We start from the raw sequence: 26,820 nt of genomic DNA on the forward strand, positions 1-26,820 counted from the left end.
AAAAAGCACATAAGTATGACTCCAATAAATGTGCAAAAATTGACCAAGATTGGGGATGTTTTTTTTTGAAAGGGTGTTATGGGGGGGGGGGGGGGGTCATTGCTCACTGCTCATTTTAGCATATGGCTACAATGGACCTTCTTGTGTATCTCGGTATGCTGCATGTGCCTCCTAATTTTTGGAGGCCGCGGTCAAACATACTGGGATTGTATTTTGTTAAATCGCAGTAGGGGGCGCTATTGAGCCAATGTTATGGTAAACATGCATGACAACTTTAGAAGATAACATTTTTAACAGGGCTGGTGAGTTTTCATACAATATAATAATATATATAACAAAATAATAATAATAATACTAAATCATGATAATACAAATAATTTCTACAAGACAAAATAGGGTCCTCACAGCGGTCTCTGCTCGTGTTCTAATTATAAGCCTGCTATATACATTTACCACAAATGTACCACTGAGAATATTTGCCATCTTGTAAATAAAATATAAAATGTTCCTGCATACCCCCTGCTACGTGATTGCGTACCCCTGGTTGGGAAACACTGCTATACAATACCGTTGTTTTGAGTGATTTGTTTCCTTTGTCACTGCCTCCACAACTGGACATTGCCTTTAGTTATTCATAGCTCCCTTCTGGTGTTGTGGTTCACTCGTTCAGAAACAGCCGAGTCTGCTGGGGATCCATTAGGCTTAACATGTTCTCTACTCGACCAAACAGACCTCCTCCCACTCCTCCTTTAGAGATCAAACCTGCATCTATCCTCTTCAAAGTTATACAGTGTTTACTCTTCTTGTAACCACGAAATATACATTTATTCAGCTTCAATGAGTGGCAGCAAGATGGAAAAGAACGGCTAAAAATAGATAAGATCAGATTTTTTTGTTAGTGCAAGGGCATGTCAGTCTGTGAGCACTAATGGTGAGGGAGGCACGGGAGCGTGAGGAGTATCAATTACAGGATGAGGGCACACACATACGCATGTCCATTATGTGCATGTTTGGGTGGGTTCTTACTTTATTCTCCAGTCGGCCGATGAGTTCAGACAGGCGATTGATTTGAGCTTCCAGACCCTCTTTCCTTACCTCCACTGCACCTGCAGCACACACATACACACACATAACTATACTTGAGCACTTATTTATAGATTATGCCTCCAGCTTTGGAGGTAAACTGCAGTCTTGCATTTTACTGCCATCGGAATTTATTGAGGAATAAACCAGTTATTTATTAAATACTGCAGAACAATTTGTGACAAATTAGAACTATTGCAGTCCTTCTGATGTTTGCATCTGCATTGCTTGATTTCTGCCGCCAAGAGCTGTCACACAAACACACTTTGGTGTTGTGTTTGATGGAGATACAGTTGGGCACCCATTTGAGATGCGTACCATAGATTAAAAAAAACATGAGCAGGCCAAACACATTCTTTTGATTTTGAATGGAATTTAAATTAAGCTAAACATTTTATAAAAGCAAAGTGAAACATCACTAAACAAGACATTGCAATAAAGAACAGAACAGTCGTCATTCATATTGTCCCAAAAATGTCTAATATTTCGTTTTGCCAGTGTATGTAACCTTATAAGCACGAGTGTATTAATAAGTTAGAGGGGCAACATCTTGTTATATAATGCATCTTTGATGAGAGATTGAATTTGGAGTCATTAGATAGGATACAAAAATATTGCATGTAGAACAAAAAAAAAGACTGAAGAGCACAACCATGGAAATGAACTCTTTTCTTTCATCAGTCAGTTTTCGGGTCTTATAATGTTCAGGGTGCTGTTGCCTCTAAAAACTCAAAAAAAAAACTTTGAAAATGAACATGTCATGTCCTTCTGTTGTTAGGCAGTGATCTGATGAATTTATTGGAAATTCCTGAAAGTACAACGCTGGAAATCATCACAGCAGCGTGATACAATCAAAATGTATTTCTCTTCAACACACATTTAGCTTTTAATACAGAGTAATGATTTATTTCTTTTGAAGCTTAATAGATCTCGTAAAAGATATTGTGCTGTTTTGGGTCATAAAGTATTTCTTTAGTGAATGGGCCCGTATAACCCTTTTGTTCACCTCCCTCAATACATTTATTGCAGTTTGCACCATACATTACATAGTAAACTTTGGATGCTGCTTAGATATAAAACTGTAGCTATAAATAAAAAAAGACCACCATCTTTAGAGGCTCTAGAGCTGTCAAAATTAATTGATTTAATTGATTGTCAAATTAATCGACAACTAAATTAATAATTCAGTATTGTTTGGAGCCATTTTTTTTTAATTGTCCAAATCCTCTGATTTTCATCATATCAACAGGAATTGTTCACTGATTTTTGTAGTCCTTCATGAAAAAAAGACCTTTTTTTTTTAATCACTAATACGAATACGAAGTACGAAATAAACACCAATGACCGGTTAATAAACAGCAATGGGGGAAACATGCTGTTGTAATACATTGTAATGCAAAATTAAAATGAATCTGATTAGTCAATTAATCAATTGAATAATCAATAGATTAATCGAATCTAAAAAATATTTGATAGTGACAGCACTAAAAAGCTCTGATTAACCCCAAACAGAGTTCAGCTGTTCTTGTTGGCTCCTCTGACATTTGTGTAGTCACGTTACAGCACCAGCTTTGCAGAGAGCTTCCATAATACAGAAGACTTTCCAAGGAATTAAAATTGAAGACGAGTCAGGCGTACATGCTTTATATACTATACATGCTATCACATAATAGCTTATGCACCCCTGGTTAGAGGCAGTGTATATTTCGTTACCTTATACTTGTGACAATTGCAATGACAACAAAGTTGAATCTAATCCAATCTCAAGAACGCTAATTTTCAGTTTTTCATGAACGTCAGGAAGCCAAATAAACTGAGAAAACATCATTAATCATTGCAGCTCTTTGGAGTGAGTTCCCCCACTTGTGACTGCAGCATGCGCGCTTGTGTTGCTTTGCACTCATCACCCGCTCCCACCCACCACCTCGCGTTCTCTCCTGAGCAGCCTTCCACTTTCTTCCCCCCTGATGGCTCCCCGCAGCTAATTGGAGAGCTGACTGCCTACTCTTCATTAAAAGCTTTAACAGCCAGTCAATTAGCAGCTACCTTCCTCCGCACCAACACGCACACACGGAAACTCATCAATTAAACCAGAGCCTGTAACCATGGAGGCTCGTGGACATTAAAGCCCAATGGTCATCTTGATGGACTTTGAATAGAAGTCAATTATAAAAGTGAGTCAGGAATTATAGCTTCCAAAATGAGCAGACGGCTAAGAGGGGCAGGCCACCTATTGACTTTCTCCTCAATTAAAACACACTTTTAGTTAATTCATATTGAATGTTTTTATTGTGTGCCAGCCAGCAGCTTGATGTTTACAACAGGTCTATGCGGTCATATTCAAATCAGTGCAACTGTGTTATCTTCTATAAGGCAGGTCTGGAAATTGGTTTAGAAAGGCTGAGTATGGAGTCAGATTTCGTATTAAAAATATCGATTATTGGGCTATAAAAAGTAATATCGATTCAATATCGATAAATCGATTTTTTTTTTAACCCAGCCCTAGCTGCAATAGTGGCCCCCTAGGCAAGATTTTATGTTGTGCCCCCCTTCATCAACGATTTATATATGTTACAAAAGAAGCACATTTTTTGTCATTGCTTTTAATTTATAAGATAACATCACACAATACCTATCAGCCACCGTGCCGCCCTATTGTGTGATGTTTATAAGATAACATCATTTTTATGTGATTTTATGTGTTGTTTATGATTTGTAGTTTTCATACGGGATAGTTGATGTGATTGTATTGCATGTGATAGACATGTACTTGATGTTTAAATTGCTGCCTTCCTGAACACTGTAAAAAAAAAAAAAAAAAAAATCTGTCCTGGTCCTCTAACCTGGTTAAATAAAGGTTTAATATTTATACTAATAATAATAATAAAACGTAATTTGTTTAGAAAGAACACGCAAAAAAAAAAAAAATGAAGAAGGAAAAAGAAAACTTTTTTTTTTCAACATACGTACTTTTACTCTGCCCAAATGATAAGGAGGTCAGGATGGTGGTTAAGTATACATGCTGATCTACTAGTCCTATTGCGTGTCTATTAACACCGTTTTTATAAATTATTGTTTAGCACAGACAATTAAAGTGTCGTTATTTCTATGTAAGCTTATGCAAAGCATCGAAATAGTCAATGGATAGTCTACGCCTCTTTAGTTTCCATAGCAACCACTTATAAAACACAAAGGGCAACAACTCGTTTAAAGGGATTTGTGTTGTGACTGAATGTTATTTTAGCATATGAGTGCATATGGAAAGTGGAGATGTCAAATAGCTTGATGGCAAAAATGTAATGTACAGTAAAGCATAGCAAAAATTCAGCCAACTGTCACCAAGACAAGCCGATAGCTCACAAAATAAGTGATTCAGTACCAATATTTCCCTTTTTATTCGTTAATTCTTATCTGTGCTTTATGTACAGCTCAAATAACAAAATAAGAAGAGTTCTCAGAAATTTTCATTTTAAGAATGCTCTCACATTCATGGCTGAATACTTCACTCTGCCTACAAAGACTTGATTACGATGCCAGCAGTTCTCAGCAGCCTTGCTGCATGCGTATCGATTTTTGCCTGGTGACAATATCAGCAGTGCGTGCAACAGCGCAAACAACTTCTCCAGTGTGTGGAGCAGCTTCAGTTGATTCCAGTTGGTCAGCTGCAACACCTGTGCCTCTAATATGCCTGGACTGCTGCGGGTTACTTCTACATTGGCTAGTGTTGATTAGTGAATAATATACAGCTTAAAGCTAGATTAGTTGCAAATCTTAGCGTAAGTGCGGCCAGCACGATTAGAACATTGTTCGTTGCTCATGTTAATAAAACGAATTATCACGTGTGTACAAGTACACACAGACGTACGGACAACGTGCCCAAACAGGACTTACGTCCCCATGTGCTGGGAAAACCTTGAACAATTAAATGCAGCTGGTTTAAAACAAAAAAAAAGTGACAATGTCGTGATGCAGTAAGCCGTTGCACAGAAATACAATACAGCAAGTGGCTGCTCAACCTGGAGTTAGCGGGAGATATTTTTAGCTCTTCGATTCTCTTTCCCCCACTTTCGTTCTCATCTTTTGATCCTTAGCCAATTCATCTGCACTCCACAGCAATTGCACTGCCTGGCATGTTTATCTTTCTCCTCATCAACTTACTTACACACCTCCTATTGTAAAGCAGCTATATCACGAGCACAAAGGGATAACATTCTGTGCTCCTTATATGTGCAAGAAACAAGACAAGACAATACACAGTGAGGGAAAATTTGGGATTGATTCCTCCATCTATGTACGTTTTGAATAATGAATGGTGCATGTTTTTCTTATAATCTAAAGAGCTGCTTTTTTTTTTTGGTGTGTTGTTAAATATGTACACTCTGTCATAATCGATGGGCTAAACATGTTTTCTACAAGGTTAGGAGAAATAAATAAGCATTGTATGAACATATGCGTCTTGATGATAAATGTGATCGATTTCTAAATGTCATTAATACAATGTTAAATTAAACCAAAAATGTCAGCATTGGGAGGCAAACGTGGTGCATATGGTGCCATATCATACTGTGCAGAATAGTACCACGTTCATGCAAAATTAAAGATGCTTGACAAGCGTCCATATTTAGTAATGGCATTGAATTGTAGCCCTGTGATTTTTTATTTATTTTTATTTTTACAGAATCGAAGCATGAGATGACAGGAGATACTCACGCTTAATGACGCACATTATTTTAATTGTCTGAGCAGGTGGAGGAGTATTTTGGTTGAAATAAAAAATGTGATCAGTAAAAGATACAAACAAAAATGCAGTACGTCAGATCAACATTAAGAGTATTTGTCATTTGATAATGACTTCACAATGGCAACCACAGTCATTTAAATACCCAGACTGCCCGAAAAATGTTGCATTCAAGCTGTGTTTTCTGCAACTAATATTGAGATAACTGAGGGTGAAAAGCCATTGATGTGGTGAATGGCAAAACCTCATGACATCACCTGCAGCTGCCCACTTTTGTACAACGGAAATAGGGTAGCAGACAAGTGTGAAGTCCCTGCCAAATCATCAACGATAAGCATGAAATGTATTAGAAAATGTAATTGTCACAGGCGGAGTCAAGAAAAATATGTACTCATCTGACATTTTAACTTCAAAAGTGGTTCTCAACCCTGGCCCTTGAGTACCCCTTTACAGCCTGTTTTCCATGTCTCCCACAAGCAACACATGTGTTTCAAACGATCAGCTAATCAGCCAGCTCTGCATGAAGCCTGATAACGATCTTCAGCTGTGTTGGCTGGGGAGACATGGAAAACAAGCCGGATAGGGGTACTCGAGGACAGGGGCTGAGAAACAGCGTTTTAACTCATTCACTCCCAGCCATTTTCGCAGAAGCAATCCCCTTCACTCCCGGCTGTTTTACTGGATTTGGACTGATTTTGCAAGGCCGACAGAATATTGTGTTCTATTGCTATAAGAACATGGAACCGACCAAAAGAAAGATTCAAGTCTCGTCTTTCATCGGGTAAAAAAAGTACATTTCTATCTGTTTCCGTTTTGCATCAACTAGCAATAGAATATAGCTAACTTTCATTATTATTCACAAATCTATTTAGAATTGTGAGTAAATTAGCTTTTTTTTCAACATGGCCCTGGATGATCTCTTTTGATTTGCTGCCACCTGCTGGCCGTTTGTGTAATAACTACAATTTTTTTCAACCATTCTTTGCAGTTGAGAGGCTGCATCAAAGTCTTCTGTATGTTCTAGCATAAAAAAAACATAAACAAACCGTATAAATACCTCTTTAGGACACTTAAAACATTTAAAATAGAAAATGTTTAGACTATACATTTTTTTGAGCAAATGAGCTAAGATATAAAATAGTTATTTAAGGTATTTCTTTGCAATTGAATAACATGCCTGATGAAAAGCATGTTAAAAAAAACACCCGAACACAAAGTATTTTGCAATGTTATGTCTTAACTAGTTTATTAGCTGGTCTGTTGTTTTACTAATATCAGCTAATGACGTACAGTAAACTTTCAAGATGCTTGGTGGGACTGAGAACAACTAACATCCTTATTTTCCTCATGTAACTGGTACACATTCCCACAAAGACATCTTTTTCTCTTTATCTTCTTTTTTTTTTTTTGCCTGGCATCAGGGATACGTTTAATTTATTCAGTTGTCTGTGTGTTTGACAGCAAGCCTGCTAGTAGGGGGCCCCATTAGGGAGATCGATTCCTGAGCCTTGACGTGCCATTGCAGTGTCGAAAGGGGTTTGCCATTTGTATCGTTGATATGGACCAACGACAGCCATCTCTCGGGACCCCTACTAATTACGAGCTAGCAACAGCTAGTAAGGGGCCCCAGCTATGTAGGGTAATCCTAACATCTAGTCTTTGCTGAGTCTAAGGTGGTGCCATGGTTTTGTCATTGATAAGAGCCAATGTCAGCCATTTCTTGAGGACCTCTACAGCTCTGACATGCCCGTCAATGTAGTACTGAGTTATAAAGTTATACTGTACAGTATTGAGCAGTGGTTATTGAAGAAGAATAAAGGAATTTTGTCCTCTTTGCGTGTTCCAAAATTGAAGATAGGTTTAATGCAAGAAAAATACACCTTTGCAAAAAAGATTTTTAATCTTTCAGAGAATCTCTGGACAAATAACTGCCTCTGGTCATCACTTAAACAACGCGGGATTTCAGAGCGTCAAATGTGCTCTTCTACGTGTACAATAGCTTCTTATAGTTAAAAAGACCTCCTCCTTTTCATTTATAGACTAAACATACTCTCTGGTACTTTTCCGTGAGCAGATGGCGTAAACAAGGTCAGGTGGATGTTTTTGAGACAGAATGTGTTATATAGTTGAAGGATTTTCCCATAGCAAAATCTCACAAACAAGTTGAACCAAATTTACGGTGGCCGTGACTGATGAAGAAAGTAAAAAGTGTGTGTGTGTATTATTTCAAAGCAAATTCTGTTTTCATGACCGAGATGTGCGTGTACAAATAAAACAAGGAATTTTGGACCAATCAGTGTATACCAGCCTAAGGAGTGTGTGTGTGTGTTTTTGAGACAAATTCTGGTTCAAGGGCTAAATGTGCTTTCGCACAAAACGCTGAGAAGGAACTTTTTTAGACTAAATAGTATGTCCCAGCTTAAGGCCAGCGCATACGAGGTCGACATCATCTGCTCTGCTCAGGACACAAAACATTTCGACAAGGTTAATGTGAAGAATTAAAATGTTCATAATGTGTAACAATAGTTGATATACTGTATGAAATTAGGTATTAAAAATGTTATAATATCTTTCACTATAAATTAGTCCTTGTAGTAGCATTTTGGTGTTGTAAAACTGGACTTTTATGTCACTATCAATGGTGTGTCTCATCTCACACTCATACAGTCGCTATATGAACACCATCGTGCCGGTGTGAGGGTCAAGGGCCGAACACATTTCCAGGAGTGGGTGATTTAAAGGGAAGACAAACATCAAAGAAAATATGTCTCATTTTCCCCCAAGGGTAAGGTTATCAATAACTTCAGAAGGTATACTGTCACACTTGGGACTATAGCGTAATAAACAGACAATCCTTGTGTTGCCATGTCCATCCATCCATTTTTAGAACCGCTTATCTTCAATAGGGTCGCGGACTGTTGTCATGTTGTAAATAAAATACCGTCACTGACATTGTGTTAGCAAAGGTTTTCATACGAGACACACAAACCAATAAATCTGAAATACATTACCTCTTGTAATTAATTGGGACACTGAGCCAAAAGTGCAGAGGAGACAACAACATAAAGGGAATTGACTTTCCACATGATTTATTATACAACATCAATCAATAATCCATCCATACTGTGTCTAATACCACATGTCCAAGTGAGGTCAGGGATGAAATCACTATTTGTTTGTTTTAAGTTCTTAACTGTTATAATTTTAAACAAATTTTTAAGCTTTCGGTGATTGGTGTTTCCCTAGAGGAAACTGGAGTCAGATTTCATGTCAGTAATCCGCATTCACTATTCGTATTGACATTAGTGACCGAATGGTCAACTCGAATGTTTTAGTCAATGGACTTGCCGTCATTGTCCAACAAATGAAAAATTTCATTTGATCAAAATTGGAAATGGAGTGCGCTTTATCTTGATCCTTTGTTTACAAAGCCATATTCACTTCATTGAAAGGTTTTGGAGTGTAACCTACACCGGTGCATTGACACGGTGTATCTACACGCGGAAAGGTTAAACTTTGAAGTTAAAAATAACTTTTTTTTTTAATTAACCTCCAGGATTCCACGGCGTATCCTGGCCAACAGCAGAACAAAGGATGTTTATTCTCTTTGGTGCCGTTCTAAATCCATGTCTGTTGCTGCTAGCCCCATCCTAGCCACAAAACTAGTTTATCTGTCAACTTTGCAAATTCCCTTTTCGCTTGTTGCTAGCACGGTGTTAGCTGGGAAAACATTCCTGTCGCTCGGACAGTGTTAGCTGGCCAAATTTTCCCATAACTACGTCCAGGCATCCGCTCAAATGAACCGTGTGTTAGCTTTCCTGTATACGCACTCCCCACGTAAGTCATCCAAGCATTCCTCTCTGATGACTTTATGCTATGAAAAGTTTTGACTCTAATGGAAATAATTCTAGTTCAGCGTTCATTTTCAGTGGCCAATTCACAACTCAATTGGAGTTCACCACCGATTCATGCACAGCCCTATTTCTCATCCATGATTTCTTTGTGAGGACTGCACACTTCTATGTACTGTATACAGCAGATTTATTGACATTTTAACTAGATTCTCATTTCCCTTTCCCCATTTTACAGTCCTACCAATCTCAGTGGGCAGCACAATCACAATTTTATTTAAACAGTTATGTGGAGTGTATTTGACAAATTGTAGAAGTAAATGCTCTGTTCTTTCATTGTGTGCTGCAACATGGTTGTTTGAGGGAAATGAGCAACATCACTTCATCACTGTACAGACTCCCAATAATAAAAATATGATTTGTAGGCACTACTGTGCGCTTGCTTCATAAAATACTGGTGAGCAAGTAACTTTTATGAACAGAACTTGTGTTTTACACACGAGTTGGTGCAAAGACGGATCTGCCTTGTACTGTTGTCGTAAATTAATCACGAGTCATGACAATGTCTGGACTTCAGTGTTGACAGATGTAACGTTGATAATTCCTTTGCTGCAAATTAACTGCGCAAGTGCAATGTTACATTGTGACAACTATGGAAAGATCACACCTCATTAAACCTGAGAGCTTTAATATTTGCCATATTGATCAGTCGCTAAAGCAATAATAACTTTATAAAGAACTCTCCAATAAGGACATACAGTATTTACACCACAGAGATTCGGAAACTATAAAGTCTATGTTGTTCATCTTATATGCAAAGAGTGGTTGGACATATTCACAGCCTTTGCCATGAAAATCAATAAGCAACTGACCTATATGATGATTCCACTGACAATCCTTCAGATGTTTCTACGGCTTAACTTGAGTCCACCTTTGGTACTTTAAATTTAGTGGACATGCTTTGGAAAGGTACAGACTTGTCTATATGCAGTAAGGTCCCACAGTTGCCAATGCATGTCAGAGCACAAACCAAGCATGAACTCAAAGGAATTGTCTATAGACCACTGAGACAGAAGTGCCTTGAGATCTGAAGAAAGCTTGAGATATATATATAAGGGGTGTTAGAAAAAATCGATTCGGCAATATATCGCCATATTACAGCGCGCAATTCTCGAATCGATTCGATATGCGGCCGAATCGATTTTTAAACATCATTTTTTTTATGGGAATATTCAACAAAACGTCTTTCTTAGGGTTAGGATTCACACATTAAGCATGGAATAATGTTATATTAATGGAACATTAAGCCTTAATATTTGATTTCAGTGCTTTTTTTCTTTTTTTCTTTTTTTTTTTTTTTCCAGGAGAGCTCAGTATTGTTCATTCGATTTGACATCATCATTGCTCTCCTTTTTTTTAAAAAACAAATAAATTAAAAAAATTAATAAATGTTTTTTTATTATTATTATTATTATTTGTTATTATTATTATTTGATTTCAGTGCTGTTCAAACATGAAACAGACTGCAACCTGTTTGTTAAATGCAGTGGCTCAGTTATAAGCCTGAATTTTCAGATAAATAAATTCATTTTCATACAAATCTTACAGTGTACATTACAAGTTTACTGATTAGTATTTTCTAAATTTGAGTAAAAAAAATAAAAAATCGCAATAATAAATTTAGAGATTCGTATCGGGATCAATCGGTATCGAATCGAATCGTGACAAATAAATCGCCAGGTACTAGGCAATTCACACCCCTAATATATATATATATATATATATATATATATATATATATATATATATATATATATAGTGCTGCTTTGAAGGTCTCGATGAGATGGCTTCTATAAGCTGTAAATTGAATAAGTCCACAAATCAGGCCTATATTGTAGTGCGGCCACGTGCAAGCCTATCCATTGAAAAAGGCACAAGGCTGCATGCCTTACGGCACCTTAAGATCACGAGAGACAAAATGAGCTTGTCTGATTAGACAAGGACTGAACTCTTGGTGTGGCACTGCTCATCAGTCAACTGCCAATGTTAGCCCTTGAGCGAAGCATGTTGGTGGCAGCATCATGTTGAGATATTTTCCAGCAAGATCTGTGAAACTAGTCAGGATGGAGGAAAAGAGAATGAGAGACGCTTACCAATAATAGATAAACCAAGCTTATGGCATCACATTCTAAATTATTTTTTAATACATTTGACAATCGGTCAATAAATAAATATGTATCTATGTATTTAAAAGTAAAAGATCATGCACATTGTCCATACTGGGTGATGTGCAGAGAATTCCAAGGATAAAACTTAAATAAGGAATAAGGCTGAAACTAAAAAAAAAAATGAACATAGTGAAGTGATGAGAAAAATTCTGAATGCACTATACATAGCAGAGAGGAGCAATTAGAAAGAGAAAGTGTGAAGAGAGTCTTGCATGTCTTCAAACTGAGTGGCCAGAATTTCTGTTTAGCTTCTGGAATGTGCATAAAAAAGCTCTCTCAGTTTGATGCCCCAATCTATTTACCGGAAGTTATTCTCTTGATTTATATCCATTCTTTATGCCCCATGTGGACTAATCAGCAGAGCTAAAAAGATGTTAAAAAGCACAAAAAAGCAACTTTAAAGGATATATTATGGAAAAGTGCATTTTTATTAGGGTCTGATATAGATTTTTTTTTTAGGTTGATAATGATATCAATATTTGACAGTAAAATACCAATAAGTGATTAATAATTAAAAAAAAAAAAGTAATACATAAAACAACTTAATGTAATGTAATGACTCTCAAGCCACTCAATTCCCAAAATGCATTGCATGTGTCTAATTCCGAAGTTATAAAGATGTAAATCCTTGTCATATGTGTGTGTTTGTGTTAAAGGTAGTTCTTTGTAGTCTTATTTAACTGTCACAGTTATGTTTTAGTCGTGACCGAAAGAACAAGATCCCGGATACAAGCGGCCGAAATGAGTTTCCTCCGCAGGGTAGCCGGGCTCTCCCTTAGAGATAGGGTGAGAAGCTCGGTCATCCGAGAGGGACTCAGCGTCGAGTCGCTGCTCCTCTACGTTGAGAGGAACCAGTTGAGGTGGCTCGGGCATCTGGTTCGGATGCCTCCTGGACGCCTCCCTGGGGAGGTGTTCCGGGCATGTCCTACCGGCAGGAGGCCCCGGGGACGACCCAGGACACGCTGGAGAGACTATGTATCTCGGCTGTCCTGGGAACGCCTTGGGGTCCCGTCGGATGAGCTGGCTGAAGTGGCTGGGGAGAGGGAAGTCTGGGCTTCCCTGCTAAAGCTGCTGCCCCCGCGACCCGACCCCGGATAAGCGGAAGAAGACGGACGGACGGAGTTATGTTTTATTTACATAGCACTGCTTTTTGCTTTGATATAATAAACACATACAGTATTATACATATTGAAGGAATGAAAGTTATGACATGGCATTTTTTTGTTGTTGTCACAAATATTCGGAGGGCTATAATTGGCTGATTTAATCGGCAGGCCTATTAATCTGCTGTGCCCAACTTTTTTATTGTCTTGTAAATAGTTGGTGTCTCTGGAGTGCTGGTTAAAGTTCTAGTTCCACTACAGTCCGGCCACTGGACTACACGGAAGCCAGCTAGGGTAAGCACAGCTGCATTGTTAGCATAAAATTACATTAACTTACAGTGATACCAGTGTCAGCTTCTAAAAACTGACACTTACTTCCAATGTTTGTTCTTAGTAGCCAACATGGGGATGAGGAAGTATTTAATTTAAGCCATGTCAGGCTGAAGTCATTTGGCAGTCATTTTCTACCTTCTTGAGTGAAATTGCAATATAATGTTTAAAGGCACATGCTTTATGGAGTTATATGGTAACATTTGCCAGCAGTGGTTTTGGTCAAGTCACCATTCATTTAGGATAAAGCATATAGTGTCAAATTCAAAAGGAAAGCAGAGCTGCACTGGGATTCACTTACTCTATGCACAAATGACTACTAGCTAAGAGCATTAGCATCTGATGTTTTTTTTTTTTTTTTTTTTTGCATTTTTTTAATTGCTTAGTGAAGCTGAATGGCTGTGTGTGTTTAGTTCTTGAGATTGGCGTTCACGGCGCATACGCAATCCGCACAGTAATTGACAAAGTGTATTTCAGCAGCATTGTGCTTACTCCCCCAAGGGAAAAGAATCAATGCTGTCTTGCAGCTGCTCACATTTGTTTTGCCGTTTGCAGTCGCTTGTTTACATTTAGCGTCAAAGTCCAGTCAGTCTTAGCCAAGATGTTAACAAAATCCGTACTTGCCATTAGAAGCATGTGGGGCGGGTTTAGGGCTGGTCATTTTGATATTTCATATACCTGCTGAAATGTAAGGGTCCGCCCTATCAAATGAGCTGCTTTGAGTGATTTATGAAAAAGAATATTGAAATTATACTTAATATAAAAACTATGGCATTTTGATGATGATTTTGATGTTATTGAGACACATGGGAAATATTTTAAATTGTGAAAACATTGCATAATTTGTCTCTAAAGAAGCAGCTTAACCTAACTATTTGGTACAACCACAACCAAGGAAGGGTCAGCGTTGTGTAATATTGTGCGCTTGAGTGATAAAAGCTAACTTTCCAGTAGTCTGTATTTGTCACCCAAAAAAGTAAATGATACAACTTCCTGTTGAACAACTTCTACACCAATCAACCAAAACGTGTTCAGGTTTGGTGTGAATAATCATCACAACTTCCCGGAACTGCTCACATCCTCATCATTATACACAGAATGCATTGATTTGCTGACGTTAACCAAGAAGATTTATCCAAATAATTGGCTCTATCACAAAAAAATCATGTTCAGTCAAGTACACAAACAGACATTGTGGGTTGACCGTTGCCACAGTGAAGGCCACCGAGGCTCACCCTGGCCAGATGGTCCGGTGCGTCAGAGTCTTTCGAAAATGGAACGAGTCAGGAGCTAGATGGGTCTTTTTATTTGTTCAATTTAAAGTCAATTCTGGGCATTATAAATGTGTTATCACACAGCCAAAATTCACGGACACTGAGCCTACACAATATTGTTTGAAATAACAAAGGAAATGTTGGAGTGGTGGTTACCCTTATCTTGATGACGATGTAATGTCATCTGGCATGGCCTATGACACGGAACCATGTGTGCTTCTAAGTTAAGTGGATGATAAACGGCTGAGTGTCAGAAGAGCATCCTCCGCCTAATGATTGTGGGTGTGAAGGTAATCATACAAGGACATGATGGATGGGACCAGCCATAAAATATAAAGAGGTGCTGCAGTGTGTGTGTGCGTGTGTTTTTGTGTGTGTGTGTGTGTGGCACCTGAGGCGGTGTTGATGGTTCTGACAGCCTCCCTTGCACTGATTCTGTTGTTAGGGGGATAATCAGGAACAACGTTGTCATGGCGCCTCTCTGACATCCGGGGACTCGTCTTAGCTGGAAGATGACTGAAATGGAATGGAGTAAATTATTGAAAAGCCTTCATCTTCATCTTGGCCAATTCAGAAAGCCAATTTTGTGTGCCCCGAAACTCCCATTTACATGCAGACGAAAGCCAAAACCACAAAGGGCATGTTTATTTTATTTTTTTTAATAACTCTACATGCAGTATAGCAATAATGAGAAAGAAGATATTATGTTTTCATTTTCTACCGCTTATCGCATGCAGGGGTCACCGACTGAGGGTCCCTAATACTGCATGGATTAGAGTAGGGATATTGGCGCTGATATTGGGCATTTTGATGAATATCGGTATCAAAGGTAAATCTAAAACCATTTTAATCTCAGGGAACTATTTATTAAAAATTTCAGTTAACTTTATAAGGGATGCTGCCGACCCTGGGAACATTATGAGCCATTTGTTTTTGTTCGGCATTAATACAAAGAAAGTTTAAGATTCTAGTTTTTTTTTTTAAATTGAAAAAAACCCCAAAACAGTTATAGTATTTATTAGTGATGCACCGAATGTTGTGCCACTGAAAAATTGAAATAAAATTAAAGCCAAAATAATATGACCGAAATAAATGGAAGCAAGCGTCTGTTTGAATTAAACAGCCAACGCGAAGGTGAGTGTCATAATCAGGTATTTGGATAAAAAAAAATATTTAAAAAATTGCATGGTGAAAGAACAATTATGAATACAGAAAACATTAAAAAATTTTAACTTTCTTTTCTACATAATCTACTTTTTTTTTTTTACCTAAATCGTGCTTAACAGCACATTATTTTGCTGTGTAGAAAGTTCAGGAGATTTTCGACAAATATCTCCTGGATGGATTTTGGAATGAACTTCCGTTAAATATTAGGCACCCTCCCCACTCTTAAACAGATCTTTTTTCTTTGCCGTTTGACTCGGCATGAGACTCATCATTGTTTCAATGTTTTATGGTGCCTGCTGTATTTTATTATTAATTAATTTATTTTATTTACTTACCTACTTGTGTTATTTTATTGACTTATTCATTTACCAACTTAAGATATTTATTAATGTATTTTGTGTTATTTTTGTTTTACCCTTCTTTATTCCATGACTGATTTTTACTCCATGTACAGCACTTTGTATGAAATGAAATTCCGAGTTGAGTAGTTTTTGGTCTGTGAGAAAAAGTGACGTCAGAACCACAGTTGCGATTTTGCCGTCAATTGCACAATTGAGTTAGCTCGGTTTATTAAACTGATCTCTAGGAACGGCAACTCTGTCCGGCTGTCAGAATCAAAGTGTGCAAATCATCACATCGATAAGACTGCCTTTGAAAAGTAGTCCGATTGGCCCTAGCTGCAGCCGCTAGCACCGTTAGCACGCTAACACTGTAGAAACCTAAAACACTGGCAATAAGCACCGTGCAATACAATGCAAGCTGTACAAAGTTGTTTTGTTGACTTTGGTTGCAATTGTTTACGCCAGCAATAAGAACGGCAGGCAACGGCAACGTTCCGCAGGACGAGTCAAGTCATCCGATGCGCCGCGACTGGCAAAACGCTCCCGGTTTATTTTTAAATTGGCCTTCTCTCCGCATTGGCGGTGTTTTGCCAGACGTGTCAAATATTCCCCACATGTAAACTGTTGACTTCGCTGGATTTTTCATTGCGCTGGTGGCTCTTATGCCGGAAATCCGGCACTGTGCCGGAGTACTTTAAGCCCTGTATTTTATAATAATATTATAATTCTAACTAATTATAATAAATGCAATGATAGTAGACATTTTCTTTTTTTCTTTTCTTCCGGCATTTCGGTTTTCGGCCAAGCATTTTTCATTTTCGGTTTTGGCCAAACATTTTCATTTTGTTGCATCCCTATTATTTATTCATTTAGTTTTCATTTAACTTTTTAAGATGTACTGATAACCTTGTGAGTTCCCTGAACATTTTTTTTTTATTTAAAATGAAGTATATTGTCTAAGACTTAAAAAACAAACAAAAAAAACCCTACATTATGAAAAGTCTGAAAAATTGTTCAATTAGCATTAATGCTTTAAGACATTACAACAAAATCAAGATTGGCAATTTTTTCTTTAAAACATTTTGAAGCCAATATTGCCTCCCAATATCGACTTCAAAGATTGGTTATCAGCCTCCTTGACTTTTAATAATCAGCATTGGTATCGGCCCTGAAAAAAAACATATCGGTCTATCTCTATTTTAAAGGTTTCCTTCCTCCAACACACCTGATTCAAGTGGTTAGTATCACTATCAGGCTTCAGCGGAGCTTGCTGAGGAGCTGATTATTTGTATCTGTTATGTTGGAAGAGGGAAACATCGAAAACCTGCAGGATAGGTCCCCTCGAGGACTGGAGTTGGTGACGCTTGGGCTAAAGCAAGGGTTCTCAAGTTCGGTCCTCGAAAGCCCCTATCCAGACTGTTTTCCACGTTTCCCTCCTGCAGCACAGCTGAATCTAATGATCAGCTCATCAGCAAGCTTTGCAGATGTCTGATAACGATCCTGATCATGAATCAGGTGTGTTAGTGGAGAGAAACATGGAAAACAGGCTGGTAGGGGCTCTCGAGGACCGAACTTGAGCACCCCTGGGCTAAAGTATACCCTTGACTGCTTGCCTCTCAATCACAAGGCACACACAATACACAGTTACATTTACATCTACGGGCAAATGTCAACTAACATGCATGTTTTTGGAATGTGTGAGAAAGAGGGGAAAAAAACACGTGTTGTGTAAAGCTTAACTTTTCAACCATATGAACTGAAATATCCTGCAGACATATTTGGGGGGAAAAAAAATACACACTGCACTACAGGCTCACCCTGACTGGCTGTGTTGTTCATCAATGGCGTCCACAGCACTCTCCACAGAATTCAGAAGAGACTGGATCTGATTGGCTGATTCCTTCAGGAGGAAACGGGTCACAAACTGCTCCACGTTTGTTCCTCTCTCATAAACCTGTTCAGAGAATAGATACAGTATTTCATTTGTTTGGAGGTTACATTTTTCATAATCCTATTTATTTTCTGTCATTGTTCTCTTTCAAGTTTCTCCCTTTAGAGAAAACTTTTTTTTTCTTGCATCAACTTCATGAAAGACAAGATTAACAGCTCTCTACAGCCTAACCCCTTTTGGACTCTCTGCCTGTCGGATTCACTGCTTCAATTTTGGCCTTAGCGATTGTGCCAATACAAACAAAAAAGCCATAACCGTTATGCTATAGTCAGAATCTTATCATTTGGCCTGGGGGTGGATGAAATGGGGTGGTTTGTTTCTGTTTATATTCATAGAAAAAGATAATAACTAAGATGCAACATCGAGTTGCTTTCCATCCACACTGTCAAATATCGCAATATTGAATAATTGTATCCAAAAGTATCAACTTTCTATTCATCTTTAAGTTTCACTGATCTGTAATAAAGATAATTCAGTGTCTGGCAAGCCCTTGTCCCCAAATCCCTATAGTGGTCTACTGAGTTTTTCTTATGTTGTCTTAGCCAAGGGCTCTGCGACATTGCGGCCATGGGCGGATCTTTCGGGTTGGCATAGGGTGCCACCCTAAAAGAAAGCTGCCACCCCAATTTGCAGCGACAAATTTGACATTTAGGATCGAGAATTTAAACGTCTTATTGCAGTGAATGCAGCACTTTTTTTCTACATCTTTGTCCAAATTGTAAGGGCCAGACTGTGTACAAATGTGCAAAGTGCAACGATCATTTGCGCCTCACAATGAGTTAAGAGACATGCTCACTCTTCACACTGAAATGTCAGTCAAACTGAGTGGGACTAAAGGTATAGCAGTAATAAGAGTTGTAACTCCTGAAATTAACGTTGTTAACATCATTAAAAGAACATCAATACCGGAGATAGTAACAGTTGTTTTCTTACTTTTTATTTATCTATTTTTTTAAATTTACCATAAATGTCTGTTGTCACAAATTTGTATCATACCCAGATGTATGACTATTTTATTTGCTATACTCATATGAACATTTTCAACATAATTTAATTTTATTAGTGAGTACCCCATACATTTCCAATTTATGCTGCTATTGTTGTCCTTTTTTTTGTTGTTGTAATATTTGAATGAATATAAACAGCTCATTCTTTCATTCAACACAATCTATAACATTTTTAATCAAAAATCTCTCTCTCGAGCACAGATAGCGGTGTTCCGCGCAATCTAGGTGGCACAGCTGCTTAAAGTTGCGTTGATCACGTGTTCGAGATCATGTGACCATTCCCGATGGCTACCTCCGAGTTGCTAATATACGCTGAAAAAGAAGGCGACTGAGGGCTGCTTCTCATGAAATATTGTGTAAGCCCTACATCGGAGCCTCTGAAATCTACTCAATAGGGAGCCGCTATATTTGGTGTAAGAAGATATGATGTGGATAATATCAGCGAGGATTTCGCGCCTGTCCCGCGCATACGTAGAGCCGGTGGCGCCTGAGCGCAGAAATGATCAAACATGTTTGATATACTGAGGCACCAACTCTGCCACCATACATTTGAAATAACAGTCTACCCTAAATAAGTGCTGATAGTATTTAGCTGCAGAGAGACTATGTGAGAAAAGATTCATATACATGTATAGCCTACATTAGAAAAAAAAAAAAACAGGCTTTTTTAAAGGTCGTCATTCTACTAACAATATTCGGAGACTCTTTAACCTTATTAGTATGTCACAGCGACATGATAAAAAGGCAGTTATTCTATCGTTGCAGAAAAAGCCTTCGACAAAGTTAACTGGTCCTTCCTCTTTGCTGTTCTAAATAAATTTGGCTTTGGGAAGTCATTTATTCATTGGGTGTCAGTATTATATAATTCTCCTAAAGCTACAGTTACTACTAATGGGATTATATCTCAGATCTTTACTTTACAGAGAGGCACAAGACAGGGATGCCCACTGTCCCCTTTATTATTTGCAATATTTATTGAGCCACTTGCATTAGCCATACGCCAGGAAAGAAGGGCTGGGCCCTCGCGGGGCCCGGGGGTTGTGCCATGGTGCTGCCTAGGCCTGGGGGGCCCTGGGGGGTTGTGCTTACCCTGTCCTGGCCGGGGTCAACGACTCCTCTTTTTGGTGGATGTTTTTCATGCATGCTAGATCCACCACACTAGCATCTACCGAAATTCAAACACAATCTGCTTATTCTTTTGGTCGCTGAATCGGTGGAGTTTGATGTCTGTGGATCTCACTCTGCTTCATCTATCCTTCCTTCCTTTCTTTAGTCTTTCCTCTGGTCTCTTGAATTGTCTCTAATTTGATGGAATTTATAACTTCACGACTATCGGGATTCTGAAGCATCCGGTTTTAGGTGAAGGGTATGGGATTTTTAATAGGTTTCAGGTGAATTATTGAGCACAAACTGACACGCACACACATATCCACACACGCACACACACGCATATACTCATGCACAAAAAAATAAAATAAAAGAGAGAGAGCGATGATGATGAATGTTGAATCGGTAAGGTTGCCGAATGAACAATACTGAGCTCTCTCTCAAAAAAAGAAATAAATAAAAAGGATATGGTATTGGGTATTCGTTTACCCAACACACCTTTTGAAATGAATTGTATATTTGAATATACTTTTATATAATTTTGTTTATTTGTTTTTTAAATAAACTTCTCCTTTGAAAGGTAGTCACGGAGTGTTTTGGGGATACTGTACTGTATTGTAAAAGAGAGGTTTATAGTTCGAAACAGACTTCCGAGGGCAACCAATGCATTAAATCAACTGAATAAAAAAAAATAATAATTTCGTACTCATGTTAAAAAGCCTGTTGGAAACACTCATGTAAACGTCATAATTGACTGCACTTGCACTCTGGAGAGCAGAGTCAACCAGTCATGTCAGCTTTACTGTCAAAAGTCACAGTGCAGTGATTCAGGGAGACAATTAAAGTTCCAGTGTAGTCAGCCGTTCTCTGCTGCTCTCTAATCAAAGACAAACACTCCCAGGAGACGCACATTCACACAGGCCGCATTGACTTCTATTATCTCAGTTGATGGCTTTCATAAAAAGGTACAAACAGAGGTCCACCCATCATTAAACAAGCACTCCAATAAAGAAACCTATAAACATACAATCATGCAAAAGCTCTGTGACTTCCTGTTGAGACATTTTAAACGTAGCCATCCATCCATTTTCTTCTACTTATCTGGAACCTGGTCATATTGGCAGTGGCTTTAGCGGGAAGTCTGGAATTTCCTCTGCCCAGCCACTTCGCCCAACTCAGCCAACTGTGACACAGTCTCTGCAGTTTGTCACAAGTCTATCCCGGGGCATTGCGCAGGTGGGACGTGCCCAGAAAACCTCACCAGGAAGCTGTCCAGGAGGCATCCTAATCAGATGCTCAAGTCAACTCATCTGGCTCATTTTGGTGCAGCGGAGCAGCAGCAGCAGCAGCTCTTCTCTGAACCAATCCCAGATGAACGAGATTCTTACTCTATCTCTAAGGGCGAGACCAGACGCGCCGCGGATGAAACTTATTTTGGCCGCTTGCATCCGCGATCTTGTTCTTTGGGTCATGACCCACAGCTCAGGACCGTAGGTGAGAGTAGGTGCATAGCAAACCAGTATATCAAGATCTTCGCTTTTCAACTCAGCTCCTTGACTGCTACAGACTGATACAGAGCCCAAATTACTGCAGACGCTGCATCAATCCGCCTGTCGATCTCCTGCTCCATTCGTTCCTCACTTATGAACAAGACCTCAAGATATTAGAACTTCTTTTTTTGGGGGCAGGACTCGTCCCCGACCTGGGAGGTCACCCTTTTCTGACTGAGTACCATGGTCTCAGTTTTGGAGGTGCGCAACAGAAACACAAAAATGTTTAATGAACAAAACTTAGGAAAAAAACTAGGCTCTTGAAACTATCAAAAACACTTCAAGTCAAAATCAAAACAGATTCAAAGAAACAAACACTCAAACTAAACTTACATAGGCAGGACTGCCAGGATGAGGGAGCGAAAGCAAACGAATAAACCAACAAGGACTGAACAGAAACCAGGAATTAAGTATCGAGACAATGCGAAACGCATGGATACGACAAGTGGCTGAGGAATCTGATTGGTAGACATAAGGGACAGTCATTGACAAACAGGTGGACACAAAGCCATAACGAGAAAGACATGAACCACAAGAAAACAAGACATAACATGAAGCAAAACCAAATACAAAAGTAACCAAACACTGATCATGACAATATTTTAGCCATCAAACCGGAACTCATACCTGCACCTTGGCTGCACCAAGAAATTCTATCCATAAAGGTTATGAGCAGAATCCGTGACAAAGGGCGGAGTCTAACCCTTATTGAAAATAAATCTGACTTACTGCCATTAATGTGGACCAAACTTTGACACTGGCTGTGCAAGGTCTGAAAAGCCTATATCAATGTGTTTGGTACCCCATATTCCCAAAGCAGCCCTCACAGAATTTACCAATGGACATGGTTGAACGCTCAAAGTCCACCAAACACATGTAGACTGATTGGTGGTTGTGCGAATTCCCATGCATCCTTGAAGACCCTGTCAAGGATGTAGAACTCTTCCACTGTTCCACGGCCAGGACGAAAAACACACTGCTCCTCCTGAATCAAAGATTCGACTTCCCAATGGACCCTTTACAGATCCCCTGAATACACCTTACCAGGGAGGCTAAGGAGTGTGATCGCCCTGTAGTGACCACCACCCCGGTATGCCAATCCAGAGGCACTTTGCATGATGTCCAAACGATGTTGCAGCAACATATTAAGCAGGACAGGCTCACAACTTTCAGAGCCTTCGGGAACTACGGGTGGATCTCATCCACAGCCTCATCAAACTCCTCCCATGCCTGAGTTTTTACCCCAGCGACCACTAATGCTGCAGTGCCTGATGGTACACATCAGCTACCTCTGGAGCCTCACAGGCCAAAGAGATCTAGTATCCTACCAGCTTTCTTCAACTTGACGGACTCCATCACGTCTGGTTTCCACCAACAGGTTTGAGGATTGCTGCCATGACAGGCACAGTCCAACCCCTCTCAAGAGGACTGGTACCGAAACCAAGCATACGTCAAGGCACCTCGAACTTGCACACAAGCTTGGGCTCCTTCCCTGCCAGAAAGGTAATATTCCATATCTCTCAAGTCAGCTTTTTTAACCGGGGATTGGCCCGCCAAAGTTCCCACTTTCGGCCGCTGTCCTGTTGACACTGCAACCCAACTCCCTTTGGCCCCTCCCACTGACAGATCTCGCTTACCCTGCCGACTCTCCGTTCAATGGGTTAATGCTCCCCTTTATCTTCACCAGCAGCAACACGGTTAAAACTAAGGAGTTGACAGGACCTCTCCAAGCCGGCTGCAAGAAGGATTCATTTTGGGTTCTCATCACTCCGGTTTTAGAGCGTCAGCCCGGTCTCACTTCAGATACACCCCTTACAGAGTAACCTATTCGAAACAAGGATGAAATCTGAACATACTTTTTACAGCGGCTCTTTCTCTAAATGATCGGTTGCACTTGTTAAGACCTAAATAAGCTTATTTGGTTTTGTTAAACCCCGCTCGGGCTCAGTTTGTTTCCTAATCTAATATAAGACTAAGTAACTTTATAGATTCAGGTGATAGCGGTTATCGATGGTAAGGTATAGTTGTTCGTTCGCTAGAAGACCTAAGTGGTTATTAAAAGCATGACTAAGATAGGTCTTAAAGTTATAAGGAAGTAAAGGTAACTACAAAACCGAAATACCTTACTGCTTTTACTAATTACTTAACATATTTAAAAATAATAATAGTAATAGTAGTACTGATGCTTGAGTGTATCTAACACTACACTGATCCACGTAAGAATTGAGGATCATGTTTCAACTAAATCCCTTAATCATGTTTCAACTAAATTCAACACTCCAAGAAAAGTGTATAAAATTCACTTATTATGCAATAAGTATTCAATATCGGGAGAAAGTCCTGTAATCAAATATTTATTCAAGGTAGGGTTAGATCTATCAAAAAGGATTGAACTCAGCCTGACACTCTAAAGGTAGCCTATACTAGTAAGTCTTAATTCTATCAGTACTTGTATATAGCTAGCTCAGCTCTCAAGGGCTGGGTTCCTTTTAATTTTGTAAAAATATATATTTTTAAAATACAAAATATGATGAGCCCATGGGATGGGGGACACACGCTAACCTTTTTGGGCTTGCTGGATCAGCCCCCCTGGCAACATGTGGCTCCACATATTCATTGAAACTTTTGCCATTTCTTGGAATAATATTTATTGTTCTGCCTGTCACTACATGTTGCTGGCATAAATGGATGAACAACGATACATTATTAAGTAAATGGGTGAGAATTTTTGGACCAGTTAAGTGAAATTGGCTCATTTACCAATGCACACTCGGTCTCTCACGGCATACTAATGCGCCAATGTGCAGTGCTTGGGAATCGCTACTCTAGAGTATTATCCCCCCTAAAAAAACCAGCCACAGGAAATTAGCTATAGTAAGATTTAGGCTTAAGTCAACTGCTGACACATTGTTGACTATAATTCAGAGACTCAACTCGCCAAACGGGACACCGGTCAGAACAAACTAATCTTAAAGATAATTATTGGCTTGTTTTCTTGAGGGACAATGATTGCATTAGTTCTACTGCATGGAGTCAGTCATCAAATGAAAGTGCAGATTTATTCTCATTTTCAATGTGAACTCACATCCATTTATAGAACTTGTCGATCTTATAAAGAGCTTTCAATTTGTTAGAACCAAATAAATGCAAGACACAGATAATTCTTATTTTTTCTTTTTTAATAAAATGATGATTTTCCAGCACATCAGACAGTCCTAAAACTTCTTTTTTTTTTCTACTGCACATCGACAGCTGGAACCCTACTGAGGATAAGTGGTTTGACAAATGGATGGATGGATTTGTTGTGGTGTTTTCCAACTATCTAGGTTACAGTAAAGGTCAGGGGTCGCCCGTGCTCAGGGGCACCAGGTAGCCCCCAGGGACTATCACAGGACTTCTTTATATATATGCGAAATCATTAACACTCTGAGCCTGTGTATAGACAATTTTTGACAATTCTGTGCTTCCAACATTGTGGGAAAGGTTTGGGGAGGGCTTCGATATGCTTGACCTCAAACATTCTTGGACAGCCCCTCGTCAACCACAAGTAACTTTTGGCATCATAAAAACTCTTTTGGATGAATGGACAAAAACAGACACGATGTCCAAGGGGTAGCTTCAGACTTGGCCTTTTTTCTAATAAAAAAAAAGTATTTTTTGCCTGATGGATTTTCTATTAAATCATTGCTAGTTTTGCTCCTTTCTCCAGTGCTTCCAATACCGTGCAACCTGTTCTGCTGGGCGAGAAACTTCTTCAGTTGGGTGTCTCATCAACCTGCATCTCCCAGAAAAAAAATTGTAGCTTTAGGTCAACTAATCCAAATTAGCACAAATTTCTTGGTCGAGATTTAATCTCCTGGGAAGGCACTCTGCCCAGTAGGCATTCAATTTTTGGTTGAAAGTACAGTACAGTATTGAGAATTTTATTATTAACAGACCACCAGGATAACAAATATTTCATCCATTTCCTGCACAGCTCGTCTTCATTTGGGTTGTGACTCGTGGGTGAGCTGGAGCCTATCCCAGCTGACCTTGGGCAAGAGGTGGGGTAAACTATTGTCTGATTGCCACCCAGCTGCAAGGCACACACAATCACACACAAATCCTTCACACTCACATTGGCACCAAATAGGCAAATATCTAGCCTCTGGATCCACCGGCATTTGTGCCAAGGCACATATAGAGCACTATACAGCTTACTAAATAAAAGAAGAGTTTCAATGTAGACTCCAAATAAGCGCTTATACTCCGATACTGCTTCTTCCCTTATAGCAATTCTGCACACGCCTATCACAGTCTCCCCTTGGGCCAAGTGAGCCCCATGGGCCCAGCCACAAAACCCGAGATAGAAACACTGATCTATAATTCACACAGATCACTTACTCAAGAGAATGTATACTTGGACCCTTAACATAGCCTGGCAATTAGGTACTGTACACAATATTTTTAGCATCTGTGTGTCTCCTTGCACACCTTCTTTTTTTTTTTTTTTCCAAAGAAGTTCAAATCGTAGGGAAGGTTGAATGTCAGTCTACTTATGTGTTGTGGTTATGAAGGACCACTCCACATCTCATCACATCTGCGAGGCTCAACAGCTTCATTGAAAACATTCATTTGAAGTCTTGCACACCCAGCCTCAATATGGCCCTCACTGACGCAACCTTTCACATTGCTTATTACAGAATGAACGTAACATGATGAGATTGGGTAAATTTAATCTGGTAGGAGAATTGACTGAGCCAGCAGGGGCACTGAGATAGCGTGTGAACATCTTTGTGTGCGTGTGTGTGCATATTTCTTCCCTTACTAGCGTCCACCTACACATTTAGTCACTTAATGGCATATAGAACCGCCTCTCCCTGAGCACAAGCACAATCACACTCATACAGTTTACGCAAATGATAATCACAGTTTAAAGGTAGAAATCCCTCCGACAGATGCCAAAGACTGGCATCAAAATTTGGTAGAATACCTCATGGAACAAATGAAATAAGTAACTACAATTTCTAAAACTACTAAAATAAGTAAATAAACAAGCAAGCAAACAAACAAATAAATAAATAAACCTTTTATGGTGGTTTATTTGAAAA

At 39.1% G+C, this 26,820-nt stretch overlaps 1 protein-coding gene across 2 annotated transcripts in view; it reads right to left on the reverse strand.

The window, feature by feature from the left end:
• Positions 1-26,820, reverse strand: part of necab2 (N-terminal EF-hand calcium binding protein 2) — a 127,395-nt gene that overhangs the window by 42,491 nt on the left and 58,084 nt on the right. For both annotated transcript variants that reach the window (XM_077567089.1, XM_077567088.1), the window contains exons 6-8: positions 17,933-18,069; positions 14,999-15,123; positions 1,027-1,106 (exon numbers count right to left, since the gene is read on the reverse strand). In XM_077567089.1, coding sequence (XP_077423215.1) covers positions 1,027-1,106; positions 14,999-15,123; positions 17,933-18,069 — 342 coding nt within the window. The remainder of the gene's footprint in view (positions 1-1,026; positions 1,107-14,998; positions 15,124-17,932; positions 18,070-26,820) is intronic.

Source organism: Vanacampus margaritifer, chromosome 6 (genome assembly GCF_051991255.1).
Source record: "Vanacampus margaritifer isolate UIUO_Vmar chromosome 6, RoL_Vmar_1.0, whole genome shotgun sequence".
NCBI classification, from domain to species: Eukaryota; Metazoa; Chordata; class Actinopteri; order Syngnathiformes; family Syngnathidae; genus Vanacampus; species Vanacampus margaritifer.